The sequence below is a fragment of the Protobothrops mucrosquamatus genome, unplaced genomic scaffold, assembly GCF_001527695.2.
Source record: "Protobothrops mucrosquamatus isolate PMUCROS unplaced genomic scaffold, P.Mucros_1.0 scaffold280, whole genome shotgun sequence".
Lineage (NCBI taxonomy): Eukaryota > Metazoa > Chordata > Lepidosauria > Squamata > Viperidae > Protobothrops > Protobothrops mucrosquamatus.
Genome location: NW_015386624.1, coordinates 201,721 through 212,886, shown reverse-complemented (window position 1 = coordinate 212,886; position 11,166 = coordinate 201,721). Strand labels below are relative to the sequence as shown.

At 41.8% G+C, this 11,166-nt stretch overlaps 1 protein-coding gene across 1 annotated transcript in view; it reads right to left on the bottom strand.

The window, feature by feature from the left end:
- Window positions 1–6,572, bottom strand: part of DNAJC14 (DnaJ heat shock protein family (Hsp40) member C14) — an 11,117-nt gene extending 4,545 nt beyond the window's left edge. Inside the window, exons 1-5 of the mRNA XM_015814738.1 lie at window positions 6,517–6,572; window positions 4,759–6,199; window positions 3,609–3,715; window positions 2,281–2,400; window positions 922–1,082 (exon numbers count right to left, since the gene is read on the bottom strand). Of these exons, the coding sequence (XP_015670224.1) occupies window positions 922–1,082; window positions 2,281–2,400; window positions 3,609–3,715; window positions 4,759–5,910 (1,540 nt within the window). The 5' untranslated portion in view covers window positions 5,911–6,199; window positions 6,517–6,572. The remainder of the gene's footprint in view (window positions 1–921; window positions 1,083–2,280; window positions 2,401–3,608; window positions 3,716–4,758; window positions 6,200–6,516) is intronic.
- Window positions 6,573–11,166: the final 4,594 nt, after the last annotated feature.

Genomic DNA, 11,166 nt, shown 5'->3' with positions numbered 1-11,166 from the left:
GCGGGATTGGCCTAGGGGGGGATTTTATAGGGATTTTAAAGGGATTTTATAATTTTTCTAATACAGGTTAATTAATATATATTTTAATTTGGCTTTTAAATATTTATTGTATAGCTCTGTTTTTATTTACCTGTAAGCCGCCCTGAGTCCCTCGGGAGAAGGGCGGGGTATAAATTAAAGTAATAAATAAATAAATAAAGATACTACTTGGTTAATTTCCTGAGGCCCATAGCATCACATTTGCATTTTCCATAGCAGCCACATATACGTTTATTATTTTTATCAAGCTATGCCATTATAACCCAACATTCCTTTTCTGATCAGTAATCTCCCAAGCTCCACCTGCATGAAAGTTTCTACCACCAAAGTATTTCTGTTTTTTTTTAATTGGGTCAAGAAGTCCTTCGTCGACTTAATCTCTTTCTCACGCGCTCTCTCTCTCCCCTCTTCCCAATGGAGCCTCTCTTTAAGGCTTCAGTTTGTACTGTTTAAAGCTGAGCAGAAAGCAACACTCTTTAAGATGCTTTGTGCATTTGGCCTGAACTTTAGATTACAGATCATACTTAAGCCTATTTCATATCTGAAACAAAAGTTAAATCCAGTTTTTGTATAAGCAGACTTTTCTGTTAAGCTATATTTTCTAACGGATACCATTATCCTCTCTCTCATGGCTCTATAATCCCCTATTGGATCACTACTGCCAGAGGCTTGAAAGTGGTTGCTAGAGAAAAACACACACATATATGCATGCTATTCACAGGCTGCACAAATGTAGAGTTACCCTAATTTTTCCTACTTTGTGTGTATATGCATTCACCTACATACACACAACAGACTACTGGACAAAATAAGAACAAGAACCTCTTTCAACACATTGCTTTGTGCTTCCACCCTCCCATTGTCAGAGTGTAATTCAATTACCTGTGATGTCATAGACCTTTCCATCCATCATGGCAAAGTACGTGATCTTCAATCCCAGCATGCTGGATTCCGCCCAGAAGTCACCTTCCTCAGCTGCATGAAATTTGCTACATTCTGCACAGTATCGGCCATACAACGGGTCACGGTCCATCTCAAACCTCCTGCGGCAAAGAATTCAGAGGTCAGAAAGCACCAAGTATGATCATTATATTACAGCATCCCGTGGGTTCCTTGTGTGTTTGTGTGTGCACGCGCATGCATCCATTTGCATTTAATTTCAGGATAAATGCAAATAACAGAACAACAGAGTTGGAAGGGACCTTGGAGGTCTTCTAGCCCAACTCCCTGCTCACACCGGACACCCTATACCAGGGGTATCAAACTGCCGGCCTGCAAGCTGGAGGCGTCATGGCGAAACCGCGCCCACCCCATTGCCGGCAATTGGAAAAAAGTCACGACACGTCATGTGACGTTTGACACCCCTGCCCTATACCATTTCAGACAAATGATTGTCCAAATAACATCTAGGCGTGGTTCATAAAGAAATGAAACATTCTATGCTCAATTTATAAACACTGAAGCTTTTCTAAACTAAATATTTTAGAAATGGATACAAGACCGGTAGGAAATGAAAATATGGAAATTGAATCATATGGCCAACAGAATTAGTAAATAGCTGAGGTATAATCGAACCCTTGTAGCGTATAACAGTTGGGTACTAATAATCAAACATTTTCCAATTTTGAACTTATGGTGTATATTCATCTAGCTATCATAAGTACGTTACAGACTTCTGCTGTTATAGACTTAACGTATCCAGCTAGCGCCTGTAGTTTTTTAAATAAACAAAGGAAAGCTTAGGCTCTCAAGATATTGGATTCTTCTCTTGCGGAGGAATCTTTCATGTGAAGCAGGCATTCTGGTGTTCTCCAAAACCTTTAATCACTTGACTGTGGGGATACTGTAACAGTTGTAAGTGTGAGAACCGTTTGCAAGTCACTTTTTTTCAGTGCGATTGTCCTTTTGAACTGTCACTCAATAAATGGTTCTAAATAAAGGACTATTTGTATCTCAGTCTTTCGGAGTCTTTGACACCTCAATTAAAAGCTAAACTATTGATTTAGGACTGCTCAGGAAAAGATATTCCACTCTACTATCCAGAGACTTTCAAGGGAATAGAAACCTTGGTGTTTTCACTATCCTCAGAAGGAATCAGGCTTGAATATAGTTTCTCCCGCACACAGATTAGATAAAGAACCACATGAATGGAGACTCTGCAAAGTCAAGATTCTGCTGCTTGTGTGGCGTGGCTGACATCCTGCTGCACCAGTGAAGAGATAATGACAGCTGACCACTTACCTGTGCTTCCCTTGGCACTTGTTACACTTCATTGTGTTCATGACTTCCTTCAGATCATCCTGAAGCTTGGAAAGGAAATCATTCATGGACTTAGTCAGTTCTGTCTCTGCCATGCGCTTTCTGAAAGAAAAATACGTGAATTTAAATGGGAGCATCAGTTACACAAAGCTTGATTGTGGTTGCAATAGTGTACACATGTACTGGAAATGAAAGCCATTTCAACATTCAGGGAGCATCTAGGTTACACAAGCTCTGATTTATATTAGCCTGACCTCAAGTAAGGAATCCAAAAACAACAGGATTTTTTGTGCAGGCATGCTCTACACGTTTGGATGTGCACAAAAAGTGACTTATGCAAGAGTTCCTGAACAGAACCCTTCAGTGGCCTAGAGATGGCCAAGAGTAATGTCCAAACAGCACTTGGCTGATTTTGGCATAATCATTCCTTGGTCTGGAGACCACCAGGGAGCACCATGAATATGAGCTAACCTGGAAAACTGAAAAAACATTCATAGCAATGGGACAGCACTTCTGTACTTGGACCGTGAAAACTACATGGTATCTCTATGGTCACAAGTAATCAAGCTTAACTTGAAGGAGACTTCAGCTTATCGTTAGCTTCAAGCTGTAGGACACAGGTTCTGCATGCAGAATCAGCGCAAAACACTCCTCCGATTAGGGTTGATTAGAATGATTTTGCTGTTATAGAAATGGCTTGAGATGTTGAGAAGTGCAGAACAAAAGATTGATGTAATTTTTTTTCCTGTGTAAATGATCAGATTTGCTGGGCTAGGGTGGGGGTGGGATATGGGAAGAGACGTTACCAGTATCTTGGTTTTTACATCCAATTGAAATGAGTTCAAATATAGATGTGAAACAAGGATCAGTGAATAGGACAAGCTCCTCTTGTCCAATGCTCATGTCGCCTAGTCAGTTTTATTGTTGTTGCTCTTGAATGAATAATAACAGAACAGATCCAAAGGACTCAAGCTCAATTAACTTTCACAGGAAGATTTAGATAGGCTCGCCTGGGTGATATGTATCAGATGCTTGTGGGAAATATGTTATTTTCAGATACTATAACTAGTGTTTCCATTGCAGACAAAAAAACTCAGGGAAGTAGTGAAAAGCATCCAGAGTTTCAATAAGTGTTGCTACCTGACAGCGTTGATGCTCATGTTTTCAAATTTATTCTCTGTTCCCTTAAATAGAGGAATCTCTTTGAAAACTGGCCTCTCCATATTGTCCCAGTTCCAGATCAAACTTCATATAGCTATGTAGTTCTCGCTAGGAGTGAAGGAAGCCCAAGTAAGTTTCGGTTGACTCACATTTCATATTCCTTCTTCTTCTCTGGATTGCTGACAATATCCCAGGCTGCCCGCAGTACCTTGAATGCCTCCTCTGCCTGTGGGTGCTCATTCTTGTCTGGGTGAACCTGTGTAATACCCCATCCCCAAACCCCAAAGAAGTTAGACACGCCCTTATTCTGGTGTTTGTATTTTAAAAACATTTGAGACAAATATATGCTATATATTGACAATAAACCTAACAGTCATCCTGCAAAGTAAAGCCAATACTCTCACTCTCATGTAACATACAGACCATAAAAACAAAACAAAGCAAGTAGGCTTTATTTACAGATCACTCCTTGTACAAGGACATTTCTGTTCAGAAGTTCAACTAGAAAGATTTTTTGTCAATTGAACTCTTTCCTTGCAACAAGCAACAAAAAATGACAGCTTTTTGTCAAAAGCAGTTTTTCAGCTAGGGAATGGGAGAAATTAGCAAATTCCAGAAGCAGAGCCTGCAATCCTCCTTGGTGTAGTATAGCAGCTCATTTATCCTTCTTTTTCCTCATGCTGGGAAAGATGGGAGAAATTTAAAAATGGGATTTTCATTCAATACACCTTGAAGATCCGGGCTGAGAAATGAATTGTAATCATCAGCATCTCCAGACAGGAAGATAAAACAAGTTGAACCAAGTTTCCATACATCCTGTTCCCTTGATAGCCCAGAATACAAACAAAGAGAAAAACTATTTGTCAGACTATCTTGATCAAACTTGCTGCTATAGATGATTACATTTGTCATTTCCTTTACTTGTTGAAATTAACAAAGATTTGCCGCTCAAGTAGTACAATAATTACACAGTAAGTCAATATGCAAGTGATAAGTGAAGATTAATCAGTTGTATCATGAAACACTGCATTATATTCCAGGTCTCTTCCCTCCACCCTGAAAATGTTGGACTATGTCAACCAGACAAGAAAGGAGCTTTCTTTTACTACTATCTTTAATAATTCCCACCAACATTCTCAATTCTTGGAGGAGGAAGAGCTGAATTCTTTTCATAATTATTTGCTAATAAAAGGAAAGGGGGGAAAAGAATGCCACCTCTTTTAAACAAAGGCTCTCTCATCAAACATACACATGCTTCCTATCACCAGTCAACCTTTCTGGTTCAAAAGACATGCTCACCAGGACTGCCAAGTGCCGATAGGCTCTCTTCAATTCGACATCAGAAGCTGTTGCATCTAAGCCCAACACCTGAAAAGGATTGAGCTCTTCTTCAGGGGTGTGTGCCATAGCCAGCAAACGTGCCACCTCTTCGCCAGGCTCGAATGGTCCGGATCCACCAGGAGAGTCATTATGAACAGTGCTCCCTGACTGGGTGGTCCTTAATCCTTTGGGCATCCAAAGGAGAGCATGCCACTTAAGCAGCAGACTTGCCATCCATTTGCAAATCCTGCTTTCTCTGAAGAGGGCCCCAATTTGAGGGAAATCAATAGTTGAGAGAAGCCAGGCTCCATAGCTAGTATGAGTCATTCTACTCAGAATATTGAGTAGGACCGACTTGGAAACCTTCCAGCAGAGTCGTATACTACCCAGGAGAAGCATAAGCACCAGGAAGAGAATAGCACATAGCATCTTAAGCAGGCGGTAAGTTAGTGACAACCAGGAGACTAGATGTCGGGTCAATTTTCTACACCCTATCCTTCCACGCTGGATCCAAGTCTGCATGTCAGTTTGAATGGTGTTTAAATCATGCAGGCTGAAGGAGCAGCAAGAATACAGCATCTTCCCACCAGCTTCCACCCCCTCACCACACCGGAGGGTGACCTGCACAATTACACTGATAAACAGTCTGAAGCAGGAAGCACAGAACGAGGCCAGACCTTCCAGATGCTTCAGCAACTCAGCTTGGACATAATGACGCCCATCACTCCTCTTCCTAGTTTGTCTGTGTTTCCCCCCAGAGGGTACAAAGTGACCGTCTCCTTTGTCTTTAGCAGAAGAGCGTTGCCTTTGTTGCCGGGGAATTTTTCTTCCACCAGGAGCCCGAGTGCAGTCAGGGATTTCTTCCTTGGCTTTAGTAGCCAGGCCATCTTCAGCATCTACTTCTTGGCCTAACAGCAGCGTAGACGGGTCCTTCTTGAATCCTGAATGCCAGTGCTGACAACTGAAGCCGCATAAGTCATTCCCTTCCTCTGAATAAGCTGCAGAGAGATCAGATATCTCTCTCGGACAGTTACAGGAGTCAGTTTCATTACCGGGAGTTTTATAGTCAGTAAAGTGCAAGCTGCCATTATCGCGATCGCAACTGCCATTCCAAAGCATTTTTGTCTCCATAGCACCTTTCTCCTGCCTTAAAACCTCAGCCTTCTGAAGACTCGATAGCTCTTCTTAGCCAGGAGATACTTTGCAACAGCAATACTTTTTTGAAGTGAACATTTTGCTTCCTGCATCCTGCATCCCAAAGACTGCAAGGGCTCAGAGCAGTTTTGCCCCAATCAGAAAAATCTGGCTGGGATTTACACAAAGCTCCAGTCCCAGGCCTCAGGTGTTCCATGGTGTTTGCGTTCCGGAATTACCGTGGCCTTGATGAAGATTAAGGTATAGCCATCGCCAGCCCCCTTTCCTGCAAGATAACCAGAGAGAGTGAAAAAGAGGTTGCGCCTCAAATACAACAGCCCACTTGCCCCTATCGCTTTCGCTGGTTGGAAGGTTGTTTCATTCTCAACCCGTTACACCAATATTAACTCTCCTGAAATGCTTAACACGGAAACAGAATGCCGGGAACCACTTTCAGGGCTGGAAGGGAGAAAGGGAACAAGTGGGAGCTGCTCCATACTGGGGTGGTGGTGGCGGCGGCGGAGAGGGGGGAGGGTGAACGGGGACGTCCCAATCGGGGGTGGGGGCAAGAGCCACCAGGAAGAAAGCGAGAGGGGACGTTACCTGGTCCTGTTACTTAGCAACGAGAAGAGGGTTGCTGCCGCCGCCACTCCTCTTCCTCCATCTGACTGCCCCCTCACTCACTCTCTCTCTCTCGGCAAACCTCCACTTCCGCCTTCCGCCCGCCTCGCGAAACACCGCCCTCCAATTTCCATTTCCGGGTCAAGGGAAGCCTTCTAAGTTAGCCTATTGGTGCGTCACGGCGGGTCGGGGCTGCTCCGAATCCGCTTTTTATTCCGTTCTTTTTCAGCGCCTCCTCCTCCCCCCCCCCTTCTCGAGCTCCAATTTTCTCGCGGGCGGTTCTCCCTCTCGCGGTCCTGGGGACAAGTGCTACCGTATTTCCCGCCGGCAGATTACGTGGGTGGGCTGGGCTTTTCCTCCTAGTCCACGGCGGAGCTTGCTAGCGTTTGCCTTGACCCTGCTTGATCAGAGCATGGAGTAGGATAATGGGAGCTGGAGTCCTGCAGGAAATCGGGACGAGAGGAGGCTGCCGTGGAATAAGAGGTGTCAGAAAGCCTACTCTGCCTCACTTACGTCGCTTTGGTACTAAATCTGCATCGAGGGGGTTGAGCAGAGGCGACACGCAGTCCCTTCCAGTCGAGCTGGACTCGGACAACTTCGTGATCCCAATAAAGGAGAATATTTGTAGCTCAGGGTCGACACGAGGGGTCCTTGGTGCTCTCTGAGCTTGCGTGTTTTCTTGCAGATGTTTCATTACCCCAAACTAGATAACATTATCAGTGCTTCGTGATCGCCTCCGTATGGCTTGCTTGGTAGCCATCCAGAACTGGTTTGCTATTACATTTCGGGAAATTTGAGGGGTTTCACTTCCCGATCTAAATTGTGGCACCAAAATAAAGAGTGTATGTTTTCTGCTGCAGAGGGTTAGAGATGCGGACATAAAAACCTTCAGATGATAACGAATGCATTATTGTACTCGTTCTGAAAAAGAGTTCTTAGGTTAAGATTTCAATGTTTGTAAGACCATAGCAGAAATAGATACCGTTACGAATGGCTTCATGTGGAAAGGATGCCCTGACGGTAGAAAATTGAAAGTCCACTTTGGTAAACGAAATTGAAGTATCTTATAATTAAACCTTCCAGCATCTAAGGTAATAATCCATCATTACCTGCAGGATTGTTCCGTGCGTGTAAAGAATCACAAAACTCAAGTTTTGAAACTCAAAAGGTGTCCAAGTTAAAAATATTCATAGAAGAGAATTGGAAATTTAAAATGCAGCATTCTTAAATCTAAAGAATCCTCATAACATAGTCTTTGAACAAAAGTTCAAAAGTTGACTATATTTGTAGTCAAAATGAGCAATCCCAACTTCATCCCCCCCCCCCCCCNCCCCCCCCCCCCCCCCGCCCCATCTATTGAAAAGCATTTGAACTCCAACTGCAAATAGAGATTACTCCTGTGGTGGTGAAATGGACGCAAGACTGACTTGAAAGCATTCCCACAGTAATATATATTTTCATCTAACAACTATATGAAATTAGGTACGATCATCAGTACAACATTAAATATTAAGGAAGAGCAGAGGGCAAATATGAATAGCTCCAATGCTACTATGGTAAGAAACAAAAGAAAAATTTGATGTCAGAGCAGTCATGTTGAGACTGAACACTGACATTTTGGGAAACTAAATAGAAATGGATTGGGGTGAATCATTTTTAAAGGAGCACCAGATCTTTGAGGACAAGAAAATCATTGGAGAAATGAAATGGCCATCATTATTAACAAAAGCTTGCCAAATCCTGTGCTTTGATACAATTCCCCAAGTGATAGAATTATCTTAATTTGAATCTAAAGCAAGCCAATCAATATTATGGTGATCCAAGTCTATTTATTTAATCAATTTATACAGCCACATATTTCACAAACATGAGTGGATAGCTTATAATAAAATAAAACATAAAAATGAAAACAGCTGGGAATTATACAAATCATCATTCACATAGCCAGGAAATAGGCTCCATCCCATACCTGGGGCCCCAGGCTCAGGCAGAAAACCAAGTTTTCAAGACCTTGCAAAAGGTTAGCAGAGTTGGGGCTTTTCCAAAAGGTAGGCACCATAGCAGAAAAGACTTTCCTTTCGTCAGCTGACAAAACAAATTCTGCCAGATGGATAGGACAGGCAGAACCAACCAGTAAGAGATGGTCCCATGAATAATTTGGTCCCAAACTGTGAAAGACTTTAAAGATGGCTACCAGCACCTTGAATTGTACCTGGAAGCACAGTTGAAGTCAGTGCAGTTGGAGCAGTGGTATCACATGCTGAATAATCAGCACCGTTAATATCACATACCACTGCATTCTGCACCTGTAACTTCAAGGGCAGCCCCATGTAGAATTCATTACAATAATCTAGCCTTGAACTCACAGGGACATGGCTGACTGAGAGCAAGCCTCCCGAATCCAGGAGTGGGGGCAATTGATGTACAACCTGAATGTTTTCTTTCATCCATGCTCTAACCATAGCTGCAGAGGAAGAAAAGTCAAAAAGCTCTATGCAACTGGCTTCTGGTTTGCAATTGCGGCGCTGACGGATGTGTAGAGTGATTGCTCTCTCCGCTGTCTAGTTTTCTCCCGCCGGGGGCCCCTGAAGAGGGTTGGAAGTAGCCCTGTAGGGGCGACGAGCGCGAAGAGGACCCCCAAATGATAGCGGAAGGGCGGCAGCCCTCCCGTTTGATCCGGGGCAGCTCTTCAAACTGACGGGGAAAAGATCGGCCATTAACATGGCCCATCATTAAGCTGCTGACAGCCGAGGCCAAATTCACTAACAAGCACCTTGAAAGCAATGTGGAGGAATTGGGTGAGATTTTACCTTCTCTGTACTCCAAGTACTTTTCCTGTTAAAAGCTTCCTGAAAACTCTTCCCCCTGTGAGGAGAGAGGGAAGGGAACTTTTTCCTCCCATCCTCTAAAATGGCGGCGTTTGACTACCTGGGGAAACAAAGCATTGAAAAGAACAACTTAATATAATTGGATTTACATCTTTTTGGAATTTGAGGACCCAAAAAGTTCCTACTCTTACGGGGACCTGCTATTTTATTTACTTGTAAAAAGCAAAAACAAAAGTTAAATTGGATAAAAACCTAGCCTGGGATCTGAAAAAGACTTTAAATGCTATCAGGGACATCTTGTGGCGAAGCTTGGTACAGCAATTTATTACTTTTGACAAAGAGACTTGCTCATAGCCCAGACCTGACCTTGGTATTATCTAAGAGAGATTAAAAGCTGAGAGAGCAGCTGGACAGTGAAATTAGTTTCTAGGAACTGTGGAGGTGAACACTTGTTGACTCTTGTTTAATAAATAGCCTTCACTAAAAGACCATCTATAACCATTTCAGAAATGGAGAAGGAGCAGCAAAAAACTTCGGCTATGTTTAAACTTGAACAAATTCTTGAAGCCACCGAGATAATCAAATCTAGACTGAAAGATCAAGGCGCCAGCTTAAATCTACAAAGCGAAAACCCCGATTGCAACTAAAGAATCTACAATCCAAAAAACAGAAGCGGAAGAAATTAATACCAAGACAGAGGGCTTTAAAGATCAACAAGTACAGCTTATTGAAAATTTAGACAATCAAATAATAACTATAAAACTGGAAATGACTTTCTACACAAACCAGAAGAAACCTGAGGAAGAAAAACACCAGATCGAATTGAAGACAACTATACTAGAGCAAATATGGGGATCTGGGCCACCAGGGTGACAATTTAATGATTATAAATGGACCAGTTCTTCCAGAAAATTAACAACTAGATGGTCTCCTTTAATTCAAGCAACATGCACAAGAATGAAGGGAGATCTATCTGATGATTTAAAAGCATTGGTATGGAAGCCTGGTTGGCATAAAAAGAAAGTTAGAGTTAGGTTGAAAAACTGGGGTCTTTTGATTTACTAGAGAGGATCCTAAACTGCCAATTAATGGGCTAAAGGGAGATTTTGAGATAAGGGGAAATTTGATTATTAGATTTAAAATAGTTGGAAAATAGTAAAAAAAATAAGGGATTAATCTATTTAATACTGAGGATTTAGACTTACAAGGGAAATGAAAACTAACTATTAGGAAATAGGTTTGAACTATTGTTTAGCCCAGATAATATAGATGATGGACTTGAGATAACAAAGGATACTCTATTATTAAGATGGTGATGTACTAGGGCGAGAAATAGAAAATGTTTACGAAATAAAATAAGAATAAGTAAGTAATATGTGCATTTTAGACATAATTTCTATGTAGTGAGACAAAGGAAATTTGGGTCACCCGAAACTCAAATACTATGGATATTAAAGGTTAAATTGGAGTACTGCAATTAAAAACTAAAAATTAGGTAAAACTTAAAAACAGGATATGGATATGTATAAGCAAAAAATGTATTGATAAATGTGATAATGAAGTTTTAACTGAGTTTGATATTTATTTATTTATTTATTTATTTATTTAATTACATTTATATCCCGCCCTTCTCCTTGCGGACTCAGGGCGGCTGACAATTGGATAAAATACTAACATATTATACATATTATACCTAATTAAAATTTGATTAAAAAGAAATATTTAAATATGTCAGATTAAAAGTAATTAAAACCCCTTTAAAATCCCTTAGGCCAGTCCCGCTAGCTGGAACAACCACGTCTTG